This window comes from Triticum urartu, chromosome 3 (assembly GCF_003073215.2).
Source record: "Triticum urartu cultivar G1812 chromosome 3, Tu2.1, whole genome shotgun sequence".
NCBI lineage: Eukaryota > Viridiplantae > Streptophyta > Magnoliopsida > Poales > Poaceae > Triticum > Triticum urartu.
The window spans coordinates 127,863,368-127,886,787 of NC_053024.1; the positions used below are offsets into that span (position 1 = coordinate 127,863,368).

The 23,420-nt window shown below is 44.1% G+C and overlaps 1 protein-coding gene and 1 long non-coding RNA gene across 6 annotated transcripts; one reads left to right on the forward strand and one right to left on the reverse strand.

The window, feature by feature from the left end:
- The first annotated feature begins 11,560 nt into the window (after positions 1-11,560).
- On the forward strand, positions 11,561-14,595 carry LOC125543265. Of its 3 annotated transcripts, XR_007298364.1 has the most exons (6): positions 11,569-11,865; positions 11,975-12,099; positions 12,188-12,298; positions 12,383-12,578; positions 12,704-12,891; positions 13,651-14,595. It is a non-coding gene; the product is annotated as an uncharacterized LOC125543265 (long non-coding RNA). The 3 variants fall into 3 exon arrangements; XR_007298365.1 differs by having other exon boundaries at positions 11,561-11,865; positions 11,975-12,298; positions 12,383-12,626; XR_007298363.1 differs by having other exon boundaries at positions 11,568-11,865; positions 11,975-12,298.
- Positions 14,596-17,699: 3,104 nt separating this feature from the next.
- Positions 17,700-20,537, reverse strand: LOC125543266. 3 transcript variants are annotated; one of them, XR_007298366.1, is made up of 5 exons: positions 20,234-20,537; positions 19,801-20,124; positions 19,473-19,716; positions 19,208-19,395; positions 17,700-18,448 (listed from the first exon to the last, which is right to left on the reverse strand). XR_007298366.1 is itself a non-coding variant. In XM_048706559.1 (3 exons), exons 1-3 carry the CDS (start codon positions 20,463-20,465, stop codon positions 19,900-19,902), a joined length of 369 nt encoding a protein of 122 aa, XP_048562516.1. In that variant the 5' UTR covers positions 20,466-20,534; the 3' UTR covers positions 19,828-19,899. The 3 variants fall into 3 exon arrangements, 2 of the variants coding, with proteins under 2 accessions (XP_048562516.1, XP_048562515.1); XM_048706559.1 differs by lacking the exons at positions 17,700-18,448; positions 19,208-19,395; positions 19,473-19,716 and having other exon boundaries at positions 19,828-19,911; positions 20,000-20,124; positions 20,234-20,534; XM_048706558.1 differs by lacking the exons at positions 17,700-18,448; positions 19,208-19,395; positions 19,473-19,716 and having other exon boundaries at positions 19,828-20,124; positions 20,234-20,535.
- Between the last annotated feature and the right edge of the window lie 2,883 nt (positions 20,538-23,420).

Below are 23,420 nucleotides of genomic sequence, written 5' to 3' on the forward strand. Positions count from 1 at the left end.
TCAACAATATCCATATATGTTGTTTTTATAAGAATGATCATGATGCCCTCATGTCCATATTTTATTTTAATCAGACACCTCTACTCTAAACATGTGGACATATTTTTCCATACCGGCTTTCGCTTGAGGACAAGCGATGTCTAAGCTTGGGGGAGTTGATACGTCAATTTTGCATAATGCTTCTATATCGATATTTATTGCATTATGGGTTGTTATTACACAATATGTCACAATACTTATGCCTATTCTCTCTTATTTTACAAGGTTTACATGAAGAGGGGGAATGCCAGCAGTTGGAATTCTGGGCTGGAAAAGGAGCAAATATTAGAGACCTATCATGCACAACTCCAAAAGTCCTGAAACTTCATGGGAGCAAGTTTTGGAATATATAAAAAATATTGGGCGAAAGAAGTACCAGAGGGGGCCACCCACCATCCACGAGGGTGGCGGCGCGCCCTACCCCCTGGGAGCGCCCCCTGCCTCGTGGGCCCCCTGGCAGCCCTCTGATGCCCATCTTTGGCTATATAGAGTATTTCGAGGAGAAAAAAATCGTAAGCAAGCTCACGGGACGGAACTCCGCCGCCACGAGGCGGAACCAATCTAGGGCTCTAGCAGAGTTGTTCTGCCAGGGAAACTTCCCTTCGGGAGGGGGAAATCATCACCAATGTCATCACCATCGATCCTCTCATCGTAGGGGGTCAATTCTCCATCAACATCTTCACCAGCACCATCTCATCTCAAACCCTAGTTCATCTCTTGTATCCAATCTTTGTCCCAAACCTCAGATTGGTACATGTGGGTTGCTAGTAGTGTTGATTACTCCTTGTAGTTGATGCTAGTTGGTTTATTTGGTGGAAGATCATATGTTCAGATCCTTTATGCATATTAATACCCCTCTGATTATGAACATGAATATGATTTGTGAGTAGTTACGTTTGTTCCTGAGGACATGGGAGAAGTCTTGCTATAAGTAGTCATGTGAATTTGGTATTCGTTCGATATTTTGATGAGATGTATGTTGTCTCTCCTCTAGTGGTGTATGTGAACGTCGACTACATGACACTTCACCATTGTTTGGGCCTAGAGGAAGGCATTGGGAAGTAATAAGTAGATGATGGGTTGCTAGAGTGACAGAAGCTTAAACCCTAGTTTATGCGTTGCTTCGTAAGGGGCTGATTTGGATCCATATGTTTCATGCTATGGTTAGGTTTACCTTAATACTTCTTTTGTAGTTGAGGATGCTTGCAATAGGGGTTAATCATAAGTGGGATGCTTGTCCAAGGAAGGACAGTACCCAAGCACCGGTTCACCCACATACAATTATCAAAGTACCGAACGTGAATCATATGAGCGTGATGAAAACTAGCTTGACGATAATTCCCATGTGTCCTCGGGAGCGCTTTCCTTCTATATAAGAGTTTGTCCAGGCTTGTCCTTTGCTACAAAAAGGATTGGGCCATCTTGCTGCACCTTGTTTACTTTATTACTTGTTACCCATTACAAATTACCTTATCACAAAACTATCTGTTATCCGATAATTTCAGTGCTTGCAGAGAATACCTTACTAAAAACCTTGTCATTTTTCTGCTCCTCGTTGGGTTCGACACTCTTACTTATCGAAAGGACTATGATAGATCCCCTATACTTGTGGGTCATCAGGTACCTTATATAGTGCCTCACCAAATCTGCCCGTTATGCTCAGAAAAACGCAACCAGAAACTTCTGGCCCCCAGAACCTCTGGAAAGCCAGGAACTTCCGGGCTCCCTTAGGCCAGATGTATGGAAACTTTCGGTCTAGCCCGGAACCTGCCCAGAACTTCCGGCCACCGGAACTTCCGGGCTGCCCGGAACTTCCGTCCTCACAGAAAACAACCAGCATACCGAAAGTAAAACATGCATAACTTTTTCATACGGACTCCGATTTTGATGATCTTGGGCTCATTTTGTAGCTATTGAAAAGCTCCAGGTCCTCACATAGATAACTAACCAATATCAAACAAAATGGATGATGGAGTCAATGCAAAGGTTTGAGCATAGAATTTGTGGAACCCTTTTTGGCTTGGGATTTTACTCTGGAATGTATGATAGGAGTGGAATTGTGTATAGAAGATGTTGACTTGAGAAAATCCATGAAGAACCCCTTTGATCCCCTATTAATAGTGTGGGATCCCTATAACTCAAGAAACATAAAATGGATACACTAGATATCTCCTAGAAATTCATTCTTGGGCATATACCTTTTTGGGATGGTCGTTGATCCATGCAACTACAACCAAAGGAACTAATACCTTTGAATAGAGAATTCCATTTGAGCTTAATGTTGAAATTTATTCTTGGCTCAAGATGGAAGCATAAGGTTGATCATATCATTTGATGAAGACTTGAAATAGCTCCCACATAAGCCATGCGGGGACAACTTAATTGTATCCCATCTTCATATGTCCATCATGTGATCATCCACAAGCTTCAAGCATGTAATACTTCAGGATGCTTATCTTGAACATGCCCTTGTTAAGTATGATCGCCATTACTTGATGTCATCCTCTCATGGATAATAGGAATCTTCATCTTGATGCAAGCCCATGAGAGTCACCTAACCCACATAGATATAGAAAACACATAGTATGGGTTAGTACACATAATGTAATTGACCATTACGTACCATACCACAAAAACCCATGTGGTACATTATTTGTGCTTGTGTGTTGAACATATTTGAATTCAATCTTCGATCTTCATCTAGGTCACATTTATCTTTGCTCCATGATTAATCTTGATGTCTTGAAGGACATATTGAACTCTTAAGAGGTACAATAAATTCTTCACTTGAATTACTTGCTTCAAGACATAATCATACATGACTCAACATATGAGAGCATCATGCTTCTAATCTTCAAGCCATATGGGAATTCTTCTCTTTAGTCATTCACTCGAGAACTTGATCCATCATGATTTAGTCATTGATCTCAATCTCGATGAATGTAGATGGCATTCATTTTGAATTCATTCAATCTTCTTATTGCATTACCCATGGAACAAACTTTCATATGTCTCTTGATGCCTTTGTTTCTTCATAGGAATTGTCATTCATTATCAAGTCACAATGCATATGTTTGTATTGATGGATTACATCCTTCAATTCATCCAATATTCCTCATGCATTGCCAATGGGACTTTCCTTCAAATGTATAACTCAATGCAAACACTAGTCCATTAGGATTGTCATCAATTACCAGAAACACACATGGGGACTACGTGCACTTTCAGGCGTCAGCGTCAGCGTCAGGCCACAGATCCTCGTGCGGCCGCGTACGCTTGGCGGGCTCGGCGCGCGCGCACAAGGCGCAGCACGCGCATCGTGGGACACGCGGGGCGGGCTCCCACGACCGGAAAAAAAGGTGGCGCGGCGCATGTCGTGCTCATCTTGAAACCAGGGGTCCCACAGTGGCTAGTCCACGGCGTACCTGCGGGCGGCAAGGAGCTCGCACGGGATCCTGGTGTTGGGAATCGTTGCACGGAAAATAATTTTTTTCTACACACACACAATGATCTATCCATGGAGATGCATAGCAACGAGGGGGAGATTATGTCTACATACCCTCGTAGACGGTAAGCGGAAGTGTTTCACAACGCGCTTGATGTAGTCGAACTTCTTTGCGCTTCAACCGATCAAGTACCTAATGCACGACACCTCCGTGTTCTGCACACGTTCAGCTCGGTGACGTCCCTCGCCTTCTTGATCCAGCAAGACGTCGAGGTAGTAGATGAGTTCCATCAGCATGACGGCGTGGTGACAGTGATGGTGAAGTGATCTCCGCAGGGCTTCGCCTAAGCACTATGAAAATATGACCGGGGGTGTAAACGGTGGAGGGGGCGCCGCACATGGCTAGGCAATTGTCTGCTGTGTGCTAGGCGCTCCCCTCCCACATATATATATATATATAGGTGGGAGGGAGGGAGAAGCAGCCAAAGGAGGCGCCCAAGTAGGAGGAATCCTACATGGGGTCCCTCCCAAGCCACGCCCCCTTCTTTCCTTATTTGGAGTGCGGGGAAAGGCAAGGGAGGGTGGCGCCCCTCCCTTTCCTTTCTCCCGTGAGAGGGAAAGGCAGGAGGGGCTAGCCCTCCCCCTTTTCCTTCCCTAGGGCTGTCCAAACAAGAGGAGGGGCGCACCAGCCCCCTAGTGGGCTGGTTTGTCCCTCCCTTTGGCCCATTAAGCCCATAACTTGCCGGCGGGGTGCCCGGAACCCCTTTTAGTGACCCGATTCCTTCCCGCTACGTCCCGAAACACTTCCGGTGTCCAAATACCATCGTCCTATATATCGATCTTTACCTCTCGACCATTTAGAGACTCCTCGTCTTGTCCGTGATCTCATCTGGGACTCCGAACAACATTCGGTCACCAAATCATATAACTCATATAACACTATATCGTCAATGAACGTTAAGCGTGTGGACCCTACGGGTTCGAGAACTATGTAGACATGACCGAGACACCTCTCCGGTCAATAACCAATAGCGGAACCTGGATGCCCATATTGGCTCCTACATATTCTATGAAGATTTTTATCGGTCGAACCATTATGACAACATACGTAATCCCCTTTGTCTATCGGTATATTACTTGCCCGAGATTCGATTGTCGGTATCTTCATACCTAGTTCAATATCGTTACCGACAAGTCTCTTTACTCGTTCCAAGATGACCGACCCCGTCGGTGGCGCGGCAAACTGCAGTGTGCGCGCCATTGCAGCGTTAGGGCAGTAGGAGGGCGACAGAGAAGTAGGCCGAGATGAGCAACACCGGAAACGACTCTAGTGTAGTAGGATGCGGGAAAGGAGATCAAGGGGAAGGGCGTCAGCGTCGAGAGGGGCGAATAGAAGGGCTTTGAGCAGAGGACAGAGGAGCTCGACATGGCGGCGTGAGTGTACTAGACTGTTGTTCAAGGAGAGATGAAGCTACGATCGTCAAAACCAAAAACTTACAACACGAATGTTGTGCGGGACTGCGAGATTAGGCTGTTGGTCAAAGGAAATTTAAAATGATCGATCGTGGGTGACGAATCTGATAAAATTCATCTAGAATAGCTCCAAACGGGAACACAAAATAAAGAACTTCCGGCCGACGAAACTACGAACCGATCGCCTGAATGGAATCGTAGCATCGAGGTGCATCTTTTTCGTGTAGAGCTTACCTCGAATCGAAGCACCGTTGTGTAGGTCAGAGGGACAAGGAAGAGAGGAGATTAGAGAGAAGCTTACTGGAGGTTGAAGCCTCGCATCCCTCCCGTCTCCACTCGTGTAAGGGCCCGCTCGCTTGCGATCAAACCTGGAACCACGTCGCTGCGAGCGAAAGGCTTTAGCCACCAGGCCAGGACCACTTCTACGAATAAAAACTTCAGTCCATTCATTTATTTGTCGACGTTAGTTCGGTTTTTCTTTTTCTTTTCTCCTCATCCTTTTTCAAATTCTATGAACTTTTTTCAAAATCAATGAATTCCTTTCAATTTTGATGAACTTTTTTTAATCCGATGAACTTTTTCCAAAATTGATGATTCTTTTTTCAAATTCAATGAACTTTTTTCAGATTTGGTGAACTTTATTCGAAATCGATGAACTATTTTCAAATATGATGAACTTTTTTTCAAATTTGATGAACTGTTTTAAAAAACGATGAACATTCTTTCAATATGATGAACTTTTTTAAAACATTGATGATTTTTTTTTCTCAAATTAGTAAACTTTATTCAATTTTCTTGAACCTTCTTTGTTTCACATGAACTTTTTCAAATCTGTGAATTTTTTCATTATTTGTGAACATTTATGAATACGTGAGCCTTTTCTTTTCTAAAAACACAAACTTTTCTTAATCTGTGAACTTTAATTTTTTTGGAACCGCGCAACCCATATTGTTCTTAATTACTGTCGAGGTAGTCCTGAACGCAAACACTAGGTCCCTCTAGTGGTTACCTGAGCGGGTTTAAAACCCAAAGCAATTTTTGTTCGCTGGCGTTACACGCTCGTGGGGCGGCCTAGCAAGAGGCTGTTGCGAGCGCCAGTTGGCTAGATTTTTTTTGAGGGTATAGCCAAACTTTTTTAATCAAAAACCACAGAAAAGTGGGATACGAGTCGGGGTATGAGGCTGGTCAAGCCATACATGACGCCCTGGAGCTAAGGTGAGAGCAAATTTTGCTAAACTATGTGCATCCCTATTGGTTGCACGACCCTCGAAAGAAAAAGTACAATTTAAAAGAGAGGCTCTAGCCTTGATTTCACTAATGATGGGGCCATAAATTCCTTGGTTTCTTCCGTGAATATCTCCAATGACTTGCTTCGAGTCCGAGGTGATCATAGCTTGATGCACGTTTAAATCTTGAGCCAAAGCAATGGTCTCTCTGCATGCGATCGCCTCCAAGGTGGCTGGGTCCGCCACTCCAACAATTACCAAAGCTGAGCTGCCCAGATAGACCCCGTTTCTGTCTCTGCATACCGCTGCCGCCGATCCTCCTCTTGATGCCCTGACTGCTGCATCAACTTGAATTTTTACAAAGTTCTCTGGTGGCGCTTTAGGTCTCCGAGGAGCACTTGTTGTCTGGACAGGCCCGTTTCTTTTAGGCTCCTTCTCCTTGATGACTGCCAGTTCGCCAATGAAGTGTTTTACAAAGGTGTATATTGCATGTGAAGTTGGGAAGATACCCTCATGGATTGCCTTACGTCTAGATGTCCAGATTGCCCAAAGTGACTGCAACTGTGACAAACTGATCGTGCGACAGAGTTTCAATAAGGCCAAACAACCAATTTCTTGCATTTGTCTCCGTACTGGCCACCAAAGAAGCACTTAAGTCCTCATCGACTAGTGCCCAAGTACATCTGGATACCGTGCAGTCAAGTAGAGAATGATGCCACGAATCAAGGGCACCACAAAATCCACATGAACTAGACGTGGCCATATGACGGTGCTGTCTGATATCCTCCGCGGGAAGTGATTGCCTTGCAAGTCGCCATAGGAACATTCTTAGTTTTCCCGGTACCTCTGTTTTCCATATTGCTTTCCATGATCCTTCCTCAATATTTGATCTTGATGCTGTGGTCGTTCCTTCCAACCAGGCCTCTCTTCTCTGCCTAGTTGCTACCGGCATGTTATAGGCCGACCTTACAGAAAAGTGGCCTTTCTTCTCAAACATCCAGCTCCAAGTATCTGGTGTGTTCATTGTGCATAGTGGGATACTCATAATGACTTGAACATCGAAAGGAAGAAACACCTCATCCAACAGCTGCTTGTTCCATGTGGCTGAGGTTGCATCAATGAGCTGTGAGACATGTGTCGGTGAATTCTGCACCCGGCACCCATATGGCCTCATCATTTCCTTTCTTGGTAGCCAATTGTCCTCCCAAATCAAGGTGTCCACCCCGTTACCTATTCGCTTGATGATGCCCTATTTTAGAACGTCCTTCCGTTCCATGATGGCTCTCTGGATCTGGCTAGGATGGCTACCCAATGTAGCATGCAGAATTGTGGTGTTTGGGTAGTAGATGCTCTTGAGCAAACGCGCACTCAAGGAATCAGGACACTGTAGCAGGCGCCAGACTTGTCTTGATAGCATAGCTAAGTTGAAGAGCTCGAAATCTTTAAAGCCCAAGCCTCCCATGCTTTTTGGTTGGGTCATCGCCTTCCAGGACACCCAGTGAGGCTTGTGTTGGTCATCCTTACTGCCCCACCAGAACTTTCTGATTAACATGTTCAAATGCTCGCACAGACCCCTAGATAGTTTGAAGCACGACATGGAATATACTGATATAGCGTGAGCAACAGATTTAACCAAAACTTCCTTCCCAGCTGTGGACAGAGTCCTCTCGATCTAGCCCTGAATTTTACTCCACAAACGATCTTTCGGAAATTTAAAAGAACCAACTGCTCCACAAATGATCCACTATGTGTGGAGGAACTATTGCCTCTCGATTGTAGCCCTATGATTGTGGAATAAAACTCTATTACCATCGCATAAAAAACTGCTCCACAAACGATCCAGTTGGCTAGATGGCGCTAAAGGCGCGGAGTAGAAGCTCCCGTGTCGCGTTCCTGTTGGCTATTTTTGTCAAAAGCGCCAGCGCGTCGAAGCGACCGGTCCAACGCTAGTACGGCCAGCCAGCTGGAAGCGTTTCCCAATAAGAAATACTCGGCGGAAGCAAATCGAGAGGCAATGGGCGCCGAACCGTGTTGGGCCTCGGTTTCGCGTACATGTTATATCGCTCCTCACCCAGTATATATATGTATATATCTTTCCTTGACTCCGTGGGTTCACCGTCACAATACACTTCTTCCCGTGAATTTACGCTTTCAGTTTTTTTCAACACGTCCATATTGTTTTCAAAATCTAAGGTGGTACTCAATCTATCCATATTTTTGTACGTTCATATTTTTAGTTTTTTGTACGTTCTTGTACTTAATTGGGCTGGGCCTTCTTCCCCTAAAAGCAATCACGACACGTTGCCTCACGAGAAACGAGTCTCGGTATCCTTCCTCTTCTTTCATCGATCCTACTTCCTCTCTATTATAAGCAGGTCCACCTCCATAAAAAACACAGGAGGTCGATCCGCTGCCGCAGCAGACATGGTCTCCTTCTTCTTCACCTTCCACACCTTCCCTAAACCCTTCCAATAAATACACTAATCCCGATCTCACGGGGCACTTCATCAAGGACAACTGGACAAGGGAGCCCTCCTTGGACGAACATCACCTCACGCACGTGCTTGCACAAACAAACAATTGATTTCAGCGGCCGATTGAACCTGACCTTGGGCGCCACCTGCGTCGACTGATCTGTTCGACGACCGGCCGGAGTTTTGCTTCATTGAGTTGCCGAGCGAAAGCATGGTGCCTGCACCTGCGCGTACGGCGTACAGGCGATGGACAACTCAGAGAGGACGAGGGCTAGGTGTTGTTCATGTGGGAGAGGGCCAACCATCGGCCCAATCTTGAGCACGATCTCTATGCTTTCATGACGTTCAGAGCCATACCTGACATGAAGTTGTTCGGTCTCACCCCGTACAACCTCGGGTAGCACCAGCAGGACCTAAGCGAGATCTGGCCAGCGGCGTTCTGTGCAGTTGCCAGGCGAGAGGGTTGGCTACCTCCCAAAGAGGCTACATGTGAAGTCCTTGAACAATGAGGATGCTGCCTTGCGTGGCCGATCTGAATCAGGGGACATGCGGGGCTCCATGGCATCATTGCTGGAAACAATAGCAACAACAGTACTCGCTTTAGGTACGTGCTCCTCTAATCAATAAATCCACAATTATGTATCGCACAATCTCATCGGTCAACGATGCTGCCAGCATGTCACCCAGGTTGTTGTTTTGGTGTACTACGGCCGGGGTGCCAGACTAAAGCTTTTCCCCATGAATAATCCGTGAAGCAATTATGTAAGCTAAAGATTCATAACTAACGTTTCTTTTGTTTCTTCAGTTCTCCAAGACAAGGCAATTAGGTCATCTGAAGAATCCTCGATCTAATTATTCAATTTATGAATCAACTATGCCTCCGTTCATGAATCATGAGTCAAGATAAGACTGATTTTGTTACGCCAGCCAGCTGTGGATTACTGTCATGTACACGTATTTGATCGTAGGATCACTGTACAACAGGCTTTGGAGCAGGTTCTGATTCATGCAGAGATCCCCAGCAACCTCCTATTTTCAGGATATTAGATGGATACAGAATCCAGTAACCCTTCAATAGATAAAGGAAGTCCCATTTTCTGTTGATAATTTGCACGACAAGGTTCTAGCTAATTTATGATTGTGCCGACAATCGACCACCAATGCCTGAAGATTTGAGGTGTGACTCAAATTTTGTGTTGTTAGAAATCAACAATGGAGATTTCAGTTTTATCATGTATATTCATGCGAATTTCTTATTTGACAGATCATAAAAATTTATTCTATAATCAGATCTTGGTATGTTTTCAGATATTTCAGAGAAGAAAGAAGTGTCTAGAGGTGTGGATGTTTGTCATATTTTTAGGGGGAATCAAGTCTACAGAATACACACTGATTTTAGGAATTTGAATGTTACCCATGGTAGATGTAGTTTATTAGCAAGTATCTTATGTTGATGGTGTGTAAGCATCTCAGCACCCCCCCCCCTCGCGCAAAAAAAGCATCTCAGCCTCCCAGTTGCCTATTTCGTTCCTAACAGAACCATCATGGCTGGGCTAAAATCTATACTGAACCTTCGCTACGTAGAAAGCTAGCCAAGAAGCATCATAACGACCCTCCTCAGCAAGCTTTAGATTTGGTTGTGCATCACAAAGATGACAAGATTACAGATTTACTGTACTAATTTCCGTCGATTTATAATTGTTTACGGTCGCCGTTTATGGACGAAAATTACATTACATGTAGGCGGTTTTGTGCGAGATTAATATTTTTATAAAATGTAGCATTGTCCATCTATCTTCCTCATTCTACTCATGACACTTGATGTGGTTTTTTGCTAGGCTAAATGGCTTAATGAAATGAATTGATTAAGAGGTGGAGCATGTCTTGCGTTTTAATACCCGATCCATATTTCCGACCAATATTTTATAGCTGGCTACTTTCTAACTTTGCTCATATACACGCTAAATTATACATCATCTTATATTCCAATGAGAGGGATAATGAAAATATATAGAGGAATATAAATCTGCATACATTATTGACATCTTACAGTTTTATATTTGGGATCATGGCCATTTCAATATGATTTTTTGGTGATCTGCAATAGTTCTTTCTTGATGCAATGGGTGGTATATGGTTTTCCCATGGTTGCTATGTTAGTAAAAAATATGTAAGCTTATATTCATTTTGTTCTCTAAGGAGTATACTAGGACACTCATTTGAATAGGTACTATGCACGTGAGCTCTCAAAAAGCTCTATGAGCAAACTTAATATATCATCATATTGGTATGTGGATCGCATATAGGATTTGTAAATGTACATCTCAAATCTTTATTTATTGTAGTGAAAATGGATATGCTATTGTAGATTCTACTTGAGTCTTTGCATCTATAGTGCTATACTCATGTAAGTGATTTGCCTCTCCATAGCTTTTTAGGTCTTAGAGTTTCTCCTTCCGTTTCCAAAAATACATATTTTTTCAGTAAATCAATGTAAAAGAATATGTGTTTTGAACATTTACCTTTTGAATATTTAGAGTATGTCAATGCTTATTTTTTATCGTTTAGATATATCCCCGCATCAAAATTTACCTAATTCTATTGTTAGCTAACACGATTACTTAATCATACTTAGTTGGTTTTTATTTATTTATTTTCATAAGATTTTCAACTTCTGCATATCTTGAGAGTGCTGAATTCGATTTATCAAAAATAGATCCAATATTGAACTCAATGGAAAGAGGATAAGCGTCAGAACTGATGGGGTAATACTGAAAAAAAGTCCTGAATGACCTATGTGTGTGTGGGAGTAGAGGGTTATAAATCATGATTATTGAGTTATATGGCCATTTGTTCTTCCTGTTGCAATCGCACGGTCATATTTCCTAGTATATACCTAATATAAGGAAAAGAACAGCCACCCTCGTCTTGTTCACGACCCAACGCGCCGCCGCCAAGGGAACCCCTCGCGTTGCGATGTCGTCAACGGAGATGCGATTCTGCCGGGGATCAGGGGAAACAGTGGATTCGTTTCACGCCTCCCGCTACCCCAGCCCTTCCACGGAGGATCCGGCTTGCCTGCTCCCTCGCCGTGCTCCCACTCCATCCTACGCTTCCACGGAGGACCTAGGGGATCTCCATGATTCGCTGGAGGAGGTGGATGTAGTCGAACTCGACCCCCATGACCAGCCGGCGCGCATGGTCGCAGGTGCGTATGCTTTGCACACTCCTTCACTTTATGCACGCTCCATCGGGAAGGTTTTGGATGGATCTTGTTTGAGTTGATCAATTACTTTGATGTAATTGCGCATATTCAGATCCTGGTCAGATTGCCTGGCATGCCCTGGACCTCAAGTTCCCACGCGAGGAGAGCGAATCAGACTGGAGCGACTGGAAAGAGGGCGATGGCCGACTGATTGACGGGGAGGAGAAAGATTGCCCAGTTACCTATTTATACATCTAGATTCAATTTCCCCGAAATTTCAACTATGTTTAAGTTAACCCCCCGGAATTCTACACTAATTCTTCAGGGAATGAAGTAGTCGATAGCGATGATGATGATGATGACGACGACGACGACAACTGCAATGTTCAAGTCGTTTACGAGGACAAAAGCCCAAACACGAAGATAATCTGCCCAGGTATCTAATTATCTATTCAGTTGAAAACAAAACTCGTAACCACCCACAGATCATCTGCCGATCTATGACACAATGATTCTCCAGGAAAGCTCTATCCTGAGAGCGAAGCAGAGGAAATTGAGCTGGAATGGATTGAGAGCTACTGCAAGCAGATGGGAGAATACTCGAAACTGTTTGATGACATTCTGGCCCGGGAGGACCACGACGATTTTACTACTTTGCCTCCTTTTCCTATGAAACTGCTCTCTCCCACAACATCTCTATGCTTCATGGATGGCGGGTACTGCTACCACAGTCTTTACAAGACCCATGATACTTCTACCAGCAAGTGCCACTCGTTCCTAGTAATCTGTCTTTGTGCTGTCTGCTTAACAACTCACTTTGGTTCCTAATGTATGTTTGCAGCTGCATCAACTCTTGGATATCGCACACCGCAACAGATGCTACAGTTCTTTTCGATGCGTTTATCAAGCTCTGGGCTCTCCTATCCCATTAGTGTGTATGGAATACTTGCTGTTTGCGACGACTTGGACCAGCGACGGAATTATCTCTTTAACTGTCCTAGAGATACTGCTGTAGAGATTGTGAATCAGGTAAATAAAGCTTGCTTTGTTTACAAAATTGCTGGACGCTGACCTATGATGTTCAACAGCTCAACTCTATGATATTTTATGTCAGTCATCTAAGTTGATTTGTTTTGGATCTATTTATTATTTGCCTGGGTCCATTAAATGATCTGTGAGATGAGCTGCATTTTTTGTAAAAGTAAATAATCAATAGCAAGCATTTGCGCTGTTAAGAAGCACTGCCATTTAACAGATCACATTAGTTTTTATATGATGTGCGTGCTAATACATGTACATACAAATCGTCATCTGGTCAATATACTTAAGTTTAGCACTTTGTCTATTTCTTTTCACAAGTCATGAGTTGACTGCTTGTGTGCATTAAGATGGTTATAACTTTAATCAGCAAGATACTAGGCGTCTGTGGTTACTGATTGTGATTTTCCCAGTCTTAAACTTTTGGGAACGAGACATGGTAATAATATGGTTATAACTTAAACCAGCAAGCTTTTTGTGTATGATAGCGAGGTACCCATTCTTTTGGGACTGAGAGAGGGGTTATAATGTGTGTGAATATTTTGTACCCATTAATCTTTAAGCTCCCGAGATGAATGGGGTCAAAGGGATAAAATGACATTAAAGTCACATGCTTGCTTCCTTTCACCCAATATTTGACTTAGACGAACACGCATGTCTTATATGAGTTTGTTCTGTTGGTACAGTACTAATGTATGTATTTGAAGGTTGATGTAGCTTGTTGGATTCTAATAAGATATCAAATTGCAGGAATCCTTTGACTTGCCTCTTTGTAGCCCGTGTCGAGGAATATATGTACTGGACGAGGCACTACTGATCTCTGGGTAAAGAAGGAAGGGAATGGATCAGCTGACAAGCATATACTTTCTGCATATGCTGAGATTGAAGTCCGTGCAAATTTTGATATTATGCTGGGTGGTCGGATTCCTGGTGTTGATTGCAACTTGGACCTGACATACATGATCATTGCACGAAGTATTGAGGCGGTAGTACAAGTCTATGCAGAGGTTGACCATCCTCATCACGTGAAGTTCACTGCTTTAAGCACTGGCTATGACGATGAGATTGTGCTGTTTGATGACAAGATATCTGGGAGTGTGAAACTGTTCCAACATATTGTCGCGGTTAAGAGAAATGAAAATTTGGATGTTCTTCTAAGAGTCGATGAATCGCTGTTTCAGTGGACTTTTCATGATGAGTATGTTGGACCCGTCAGTTCTCCCGATGATTCAATCCTTCAGTATGGCCAGTTTTTTGTGAGGGTGCTTTTTGCTCCAAAGAACTCTGCATGAAGCCCACCGCCGGCCTCCTGCAAACTGCGATTAAGTGAAGACTCAGTTCTTCAGCTTAGCCAGTTTCTTGTGAGGCTGCTCCAAAGAACTCCACATGAAGACCATCGCCGGCATCCTGACAAACTGCGGTTTAAGTGAAGGGCTGAAGGTGTCCTGTGCCTTCTACTTAGTATAGCATTATAGTCCAGTGTGTTAAGCTGAACCGCTGTAAACCTCAACATGCTCAATGCGTGCATATTCTCTGCCTGCCTGCTATTGTGTTTTTGACTTGTATCATCCAGTGGTCGTGATGCTGTCGTTGAAACCTTGGCATGCACAATTTGCCAATTTGGTCAGCACAAAGTGCGTTTTGATGTTGGTATGAGACAGGCAAAGTGAAGGCTGAAGGTGTCCTATGCTGTTCTAGACTTCTACTACTTAGTACTCCCTCCGTCCTATAATATAAGAGCGTTTTTGACATTAGTGTAGTGTCAAGAACGCTTTTATATTATGGAACGGGGGGAGTAGTAGTTTTAACCGCTGTAAACGTGATCATGCTCTAAGTTCTGTGGATGCATATTCTTTGCTTGCTTGCTATTTTGTTTTTGACTTGTAATATGTAATATTTTCATTCTAATTTTGATACATCATACGGTGATTGGTGATGCCGTCGTTGAAACTTAGGCATATGCACCACTCGCCAATTTGGTAAGCGCAAAGTGGGTTTTGACGTTGGTATGGGATAGGCAAGAACCCACTTTTGCCGACCTAATTTAGCATGTCAAACCGAGATTCCAAATTAGGATATCTTCAATGCCGTTCATCAAATCGGACAACCCAAACGTTTGCGGGCACGTCCGGACATGCAACCCTATGCAGCAAATGTCTGCTCTCTTTTTTAACAAGTTACTATAGGGTAAAACACCCCATGGCTCTTCATTTTATTGCAAACAATAAGCTACGATATGCACATGACCCAAGGCCAAAGAAACAGAAAAAGAAAATATTTACAGGCATTACATTCTGCTCTCTTTTTGCTTACCACTTCTGAAAGCAATTCAAGCTTGAAAGTTTTCGGATGTGCCCACCTGCTCGGCCCTGGACAGGACCTCCTCACAACGGCGCCAACGCCCAACGGGGCACATGGTCAGATGGTCTACTCGGCCATGCTGTATTGCGCACGGTTGCCCGATCTTTAGATCCCGCGATACCCAAAAGCCGGACAAATGTGGCAGAAAAGACAGCCGGCCACGACCTATGCCGACAAACGGCCTGGACCATTGCAGTTGCCGTTCGCCTTCACTGGAACCAGCCTCCTCTATTAGAGCATCTACAACCAGACATCTCTTACGTCCGGACGGGCCGGTCACGTTTTCTTAACCCAGATGAACGTCTCAAACGTCCGGGCTAACTGGCACCCTTCATATTTGGCCCAAATATGGGGCGAATATAGAGCGCCCGGGCGCGTCCGGACACGCCCGCCATGTCGGTCTCGGTCTGACGGCAGGGTCCCATGTGGAAACGCACAGAAACCCGTCGGTCTGACGGACGCCGCGTCCTTTGCCGCGATGTGAACGCGGTGTGGTGCTGCTCTGGCTCGCCGCCCAAAACCAAATCCAGCTATTTAAGCCGGCCGGCGTCCCACAACCCTAACCCATCCACCTCCCTCTCTCAGCGCCGCCAGTCCCCTCCCTCTCCTACTCCGGCGTTCTGCCCACGGTCCGACGCTCCGCCCACGCTTCGGCACTCCGTCATGGTCCGGAGCAAGATCACCTACTATGCATGCTCGACGCGAAATCTCTCTCATATAGCAATCACAAAAAAAACAAACATCAAGTATTACAAAAAAAAAGATGTGCTATTTTTGCCACTCCCACTTTGGCTAATCGTACCGCTGCCTACAAAAAAAAAAACAAAAAAAAAAAAAAAAAACCAACACGGAGAGGAGCAAAGAGAGAGATCGGCTCAGCATGGCATAGTAGGTGATCTTGCTCCGGACCATGACGGAGTGCCGAAGCGTGGGCGGAGCGTCGGACCGTGGGCAGAACGCCGGAGTAGGAGAGGGAGGGGACTGGCGGCGCTGAGAGAGGGAGGTGGATGGGTTAGGGTTGTGGGACGCCGGCCGGCTTAAATAGCTGGATTTGGTTTTGGGCGGCGAGCCAGAGCAGCACCACACCGCGTTCACATCGCGGCAAAGGACGCGGCGTCCGTCAGACCGACGGGTTTCTGTGCGTTTCCACATGGGACCCTGCCGAAAGAGAGAGACCGACATGGCGGGCGTGTCCGGACGCGCCCGGGCGCTCTATATTCGCCCCATATTTGGGCCAAATATGAAGGGTGCCAGTTAGCCCGGACGTTTGAGACGTTCATCTGGGTTAAGAAAACGTGACCGGCCCGTCCGGACGTAAGAGATGTCTGGTTGTAGATGCTCTAATAGAGGAGGCTGGTTCCAGTGAAGGCGAACGGCAACTGCAATGGTCCAGGCCGTTTGTCGGCATAGGTCGTGGCCGGCTGTCTTTTCTGCCACATTTGTCCGGCTTTTGGGTATCGCGGGATCTAAAGATCGGGCAACCGTGCGCAATACAGCATGGCCGAGTAGACCATCTGACCATGTGCCCCGTTGGGCGTTGGCGCCGTTGTGAGGAGGTCCTGTCCAGGGCCGAGCAGGTGGGCACATCCGAAAACTTTCAAGCTTGAATTGCTTTCAGAAGTGGTAAGCAAAAAGAGAGCAGAATGTAATGCCTGTAAATATTTTCTTTTTCTGTTTCTTTGGCCTTGGGTCATGTGCATATCGTAGCTTATTGTTTGCAATAAAATGAAGAGCCATGGGGTGTTTTACCCTATAGTAACTTGTTAAAAAAGAGAGCAGACATTTGCTGCATAGGGTTGCATGTCCGGACGTGCCCGCAAACGTTTGGGTTGTCCGATTTGATGAACGGCATTGAAGATATCCTAATTTGGAATCTCGGTTTGACATGCTAAATTAGGTCGGCAAAAGTGGGTTCTTGCCTATCCCATACCAACGTCAAAACCCACTTTGCGCTTACCAAATTGGCGAGTGGTGCATATGCCTAAGTTTCAACGACGGCATCACCAATCACCGGATGATGTATCAAAATTAGAATGAAAATATTACATATTACAAGTCAAAAACAAAATAGCAAGCAAGCAAAGAATATGCATCCACAGAACTTAGAGCATGATCACGTTTACAGCGGTTAAAACTACTACTCCCCCCGTTCCATAATATAAAAGCGTTCTTGACACTACACTAATGTCAAAAACGCTCTTATATTATAGGACGGAGGGAGTACTAAGTAGTAGAAGTCTAGAACAGCATAGGACACCTTCAGCCTTCACTTTGCCTGTCTCATACCAACATCAAAACGCACTTTGTGCTGACCAAATTGGCAAATTGTGCATGCCAAGGTTTCAACGACAGCATCACGACCACTGGATGATACAAGTCAAAAACACAATAGCAGGCAGGCAGAGAATATGCACGCATTGAGCATGTTGAGGTTTAACAGCGGTTCAGCTTAACACACTGGACTATAATGCTATACTAAGTAGAAGGCACAGGACACCTTCAGCCCTTCACTTAAACCGCAGTTTGTCAGGATGCCGGCGATGGTCTTCATGTGGAGTTCTTTGGAGCAGCCTCACAAGAAACTGGCTAAGCTGAAGAACTGAGTCTTCACTTAATCGCAGTTTGCAGGAGGCCGGCGGTGGGCTTCATGCAGAGTTCTTTGGAGCAAAAAGCACCCTCACAAAAAACTGGCCATACTGAAGGATTGAATCATCGGGAGAACTGACGGGTCCAACATACTCATCATGAAAAGTCCACTGAAACAGCGATTCATCGACTCTTAGAAGAACATCCAAATTTTCATTTCTCTTAACCGCGACAATATGTTGGAACAGTTTCACACTCCCAGATATCTTGTCATCAAACAGCACAATCTCATCGTCATAGCCAGTGCTTAAAGCAGTGAACTTCACGTGATGAGGATGGTCAACCTCTGCATAGACTTGTACTACCGCCTCAATACTTCGTGCAATGATCATGTATGTCAGGTCCAAGTTGCAATCAACACCAGGAATCCGACCACCCAGCATAATATCAAAATTTGCACGGACTTCAATCTCAGCATATGCAGAAAGTATATGCTTGTCAGCTGATCCATTCCCTTCCTTCTTTACCCAGAGATCAGTAGTGCCTCGTCCAGTACATATATTCCTCGACACGGGCTACAAAGAGGCAAGTCAAAGGATTCCTGCAATTTGATATCTTATTAGAATCCAACAAGCTACATCAACCTTCAAATACATACATTAGTACTGTACCAACAGAACAAACTCATATAAGACATGCGTGTTCGTCTAAGTCAAATATTGGGTGAAAGGAAGCAAGCATGTGACTTTAATGTCATTTTATCCCTTTGACCCCATTCATCTCGGGAGCTTAAAGATTAATGGGTACAAAATATTCACACACATTATAACCCCTCTCTCAGTCCCAAAAGAATGGGTACCTCGCTATCATACACAAAAAGCTTGCTGGTTTAAGTTATAACCATATTATTACCATGTCTCGTTCCCAAAAGTTTAAGACTGGGAAAATCACAATCAGTAACCACAGACGCCTAGTATCTTGCTGATTAAAGTTATAACCATCTTAATGCACACAAGCAGTCAACTCATGACTTGTGAAAAGAAATAGACAAAGTGCTAAACTTAAGTATATTGACCAGATGACGATTTGTATGTACATGTATTAGCACGCACATCATATAAAAACTAATGTGATCTGTTAAATGGCAGTGCTTCTTAACAGCGCAAATGCTTGCTATTGATTATTTACTTTTACAAAAAATGCAGCTCATCTCACAGATCATTTAATGGACCCAGGCAAATAATAAATAGATCCAAAACAAATCAACTTAGATGACTGACATAAAATATCATAGAGTTGAGCTGTTGAACATCATAGGTCAGCGTCCAGCAATTTTGTAAACAAAGCAAGCTTTATTTACCTGATTCACAATCTCTACAGCAGTATCTCTAGGACAGTTAAAGAGATAATTCCGTCGCTGGTCCAAGTCGTCGCAAACAGCAAGTATTCCATACACACTAATGGGATAGGAGAGCCCAGAGCTTGATAAACGCATCGAAAAGAACTGTAGCATCTGTTGCGGTGTGCGATATCCAAGAGTTGATGCAGCTGCAAACATACATTAGGAACCAAAGTGAGTTGTTAAGCAGACAGCACAAAGACAGATTACTAGGAACGAGTGGCACTTGCTGGTAGAAGTATCATGGGTCTTGTAAAGACTGTGGTAGCAGTACCCGCCATCCATGAAGCATAGAGATGTTGTGGGAGAGAGCAGTTTCATAGGAAAAGGAGGCAAAGTAGTAAAATCGTCGTGGTCCTCCCGGGCCAGAATGTCATCAAACAGTTTCGAGTATTCTCCCATCTGCTTGCAGTAGCTCTCAATCCATTCCAGCTCAATTTCCTCTGCTTCGCTCTCAGGATAGAGCTTTCCTGGAGAATCATTGTGTCATAGATCGGCAGATGATCTGTGGGTGGTTACGAGTTTTGTTTTCAACTGAATAGATAATTAGATACCTGGGCAGATTATCTTCGTGTTTGGGCTTTTGTCCTCGTAAACGACTTGAACATTGCAGTTGTCGTCGTCGTCGTCATCATCATCATCATCGCTATCGACTACTTCATTCCCTGAAGAATTAGTGTAGAATTCCGGGGGGTTAACTTAAACATAGTTGAAATTTCGGGGAAATTGAATCTAGATGTATAAATAGGTAACTGGGCAATCTTTCTCCTCCCCGTCAATCAGTCGGCCATCGCCCTCTTTCCAGTCGCTCCAGTCTGATTCGCTCTCCTCGCGTGGGAACTTGAGGTCCAGGGCATGCCAGGCAATCTGACCAGGATCTGAATATGCGCAATTACATCAAAGTAATTGATCAACTCAAACAAGATCCATCCAAAACCTTCCCGATGGAGCGTGCATAAAGTGAAGGAGTGTGCAAAGCATACGCACCTGCGACCATGCGCGCCGGCTGGTCATGGGGGTCGAGTTCGACTACATCCACCTCCTCCAGCGAATCATGGAGATCCCCTAGGTCCTCCGTGGAAGCGTAGGATGGAGTGGGAGCACGGCGAGGGAGCAGGCAAGCCGGATCCTCCGTGGAAGGGCTGGGGTAGCGGGAGGCGTGAAACGAATCCACTGTTTCCCCTGATCCCCGGCAGAATCGCATCTCCGTTGACGACATCGCAACGCGAGGGGTTCCCTTGGCGGCGGCGCGTTGGGTCGTGAACAAGACGAGGGTGGCTGTTCTTTTCCTTATATTAGGTATATACTAGGAAATATGACCGTGCGATTGCAACAGGAAGAACAAATGGCCATATAACTCAATAATCATGATTTATAACCCTCTACTCCCACACACACATAGGTCATTCAGGACTTTTTTTCAGTATTACCCCATCAGTTCTGACGCTTATCCTCTTTCCATTGAGTTCAATATTGGATCTATTTTTGATAAATCGAATTCAGCACTCTCAAAAAAGAGAGAGATAGTTCTTATAAATAAAGTAAATAAAAACCAACTAAGTATGATTAAGTAATCGTGTTAGCTAACAATAGAATTAGGTAAATTTTGATGCGGGGATATATCTAAACGATAAAAAATAAGCATTGACATACTCTAAATATTCAAAAGGTAAATGTTCAAAACACATATTCTTTTACATTGATTTACTGAAAAAATATGTATTTTTGGAAACGGAAGGAGAAACTCTAAGACCTAAAAAGCTATGGAGAGGCAAATCACTTACATGAGTATAGCACTATAGATGCAAAGACTCAAGTAGAATCTACAATAGCATATCCATTTTCACTACAATAAATAAAGATTTGAGATGTACATTTACAAATCCTATATGCGATCCACATACCAATATGATGATATATTAAGTTTGCTCATAGAGCTTTTTGAGAGCTCACGTGCATAGTACCTATTCAAATGAGTGTCCTAGTATACTCCTTAGAGAACAAAATGAATATAAGCTTACATATTTTTTACTAACATAGCAACCATGGGAAAACCATATACCACCCATTGCATCAAGAAAGAACTATTGCAGATCACCAAAAAATCATATTGAAATGGCCATGATCCCAAATATAAAACTGTAAGATGTCAATAATGTATGCAGATTTATATTCCTCTATATATTTTCATTATCCCTCTCATTGGAATATAAGATGATGTATAATTTAGCGTGTATATGAGCAAAGTTAGAAAGTAGCCAGCTATAAAATATTGGTCGGAAATATGGATCGGGTATTAAAACGCAAGACATGCTCCACCTCTTAATCAATTCATTTCATTAAGCCATTTAGCCTAGCAAAAAACCACATCAAGTGTCATGAGTAGAATGAGGAAGATAGATGGACAATGCTACATTTTATAAAAATATTAATCTCGCACAAAACCGCCTACATGTAATGTAATTTTCGTCCATAAACGGCGACCGTAAACAATTATAAATCGACGGAAATTAGTACAGCAAATCTGTAATCTTGTCATCTTTGTGATGCACAACCAAATCTAAAGCTTGCTGAGGAGGGTCGTTATGATGCTTCTTGGCTAGCTTTCTACGTAGCGAAGGTTCAGTATAGATTTTAGCCCAGCCATGATGGTTCTGTTAGGAACGAAATAGGCAACTGGGAGGCTGAGATGCTTTTTTTGCGCGAGGGGGGGGGGTGCTGAGATGCTTACACACCATCAACATAAGATACTTGCTAATAAACTACATCTACCATGGGTAACATTCAAATTCCTAAAATCAGTGTGTATTCTGTAGACTTGATTCCCCCTAAAAATATGACAAACATCCACACCTCTAGACACTTCTTTCTTCTCTGAAATATCTGAAAACATACCAAGATCTGATTATAGAATAAATTTTTATGATCTGTCAAATAAGAAATTCGCATGAATATACATGATAAAACTGAAATCTCCATTGTTGATTTCTAACAACACAAAATTTGAGTCACACCTCAAATCTTCAGGCATTGGTGGTCGATTGTCGGCACAATCATAAATTAGCTAGAACCTTGTCGTGCAAATTATCAACAGAAAATGGGACTTCCTTTATCTATTGAAGGGTTACTGGATTCTGTATCCATCTAATATCCTGAAAATAGGAGGTTGCTGGGGATCTCTGCATGAATCAGAACCTGCTCCAAAGCCTGTTGTACAGTGATCCTACGATCAAATACGTGTACATGACAGTAATCCACAGCTGGCTGGCGTAACAAAATCAGTCTTATCTTGACTCATGATTCATGAACGGAGGCATAGTTGATTCATAAATTGAATAATTAGATCGAGGATTCTTCAGATGACCTAATTGCCTTGTCTTGGAGAACTGAAGAAACAAAAGAAACGTTAGTTATGAATCTTTAGCTTACATAATTGCTTCACGGATTATTCATGGGGAAAAGCTTTAGTCTGGCACCCCGGCCGTAGTACACCAAAACAACAACCTGGGTGACATGCTGGCAGCATCGTTGACCGATGAGATTGTGCGATACATAATTGTGGATTTATTGATTAGAGGAGCACGTACCTAAAGCGAGTACTGTTGTTGCTATTGTTTCCAGCAATGATGCCATGGAGCCCCGCATGTCCCCTGATTCAGATCGGCCACGCAAGGCAGCATCCTCATTGTTCAAGGACTTCACATGTAGCCTCTTTGGGAGGTAGCCAACCCTCTCGCCTGGCAACTGCACAGAACGCCGCTGGCCAGATCTCGCTTAGGTCCTGCTGGTGCTACCCGAGGTTGTACGGGGTGAGACCGAACAACTTCATGTCAGGTATGGCTCTGAACGTCATGAAAGCATAGAGATCGTGCTCAAGATTGGGCCGATGGTTGGCCCTCTCCCACATGAACAACACCTAGCCCTCGTCCTCTCTGAGTTGTCCATCGCCTGTACGCCGTACGCGCAGGTGCAGGCACCATGCTTTCGCTCGGCAACTCAACGAAGCAAAACTCCGGCCGGTCGTCGAACAGATCAGTCGACGCAGGTGGCGCCCAAGGTCAGGTTCAATCGGCCGCTGAAATCAATTGTTTGTTTGTGCAAGCACGTGCGTGAGGTGATGTTCGTCCAAGGAGGGCTCCCTTGTCCAGTTGTCCTTGATGAAGTGCCCCGTGAG

Bases quoted from the DNA above. Each gene is read 5' to 3' on its own strand.
- LOC125543266 (XM_048706558.1), bottom strand. From the start codon at position 20,465: ATGTCGTCAACGGAGATGCGATTCTGCCGGGGATCAGGGGAAACAGTG. The intron at 20,125-20,233 runs GTGCGTATGCTT...GCGCATATTCAG, and splicing joins GCCGGCGCGCATGGTCGCAG to ATCCTGGTCAGATTGCCTGG.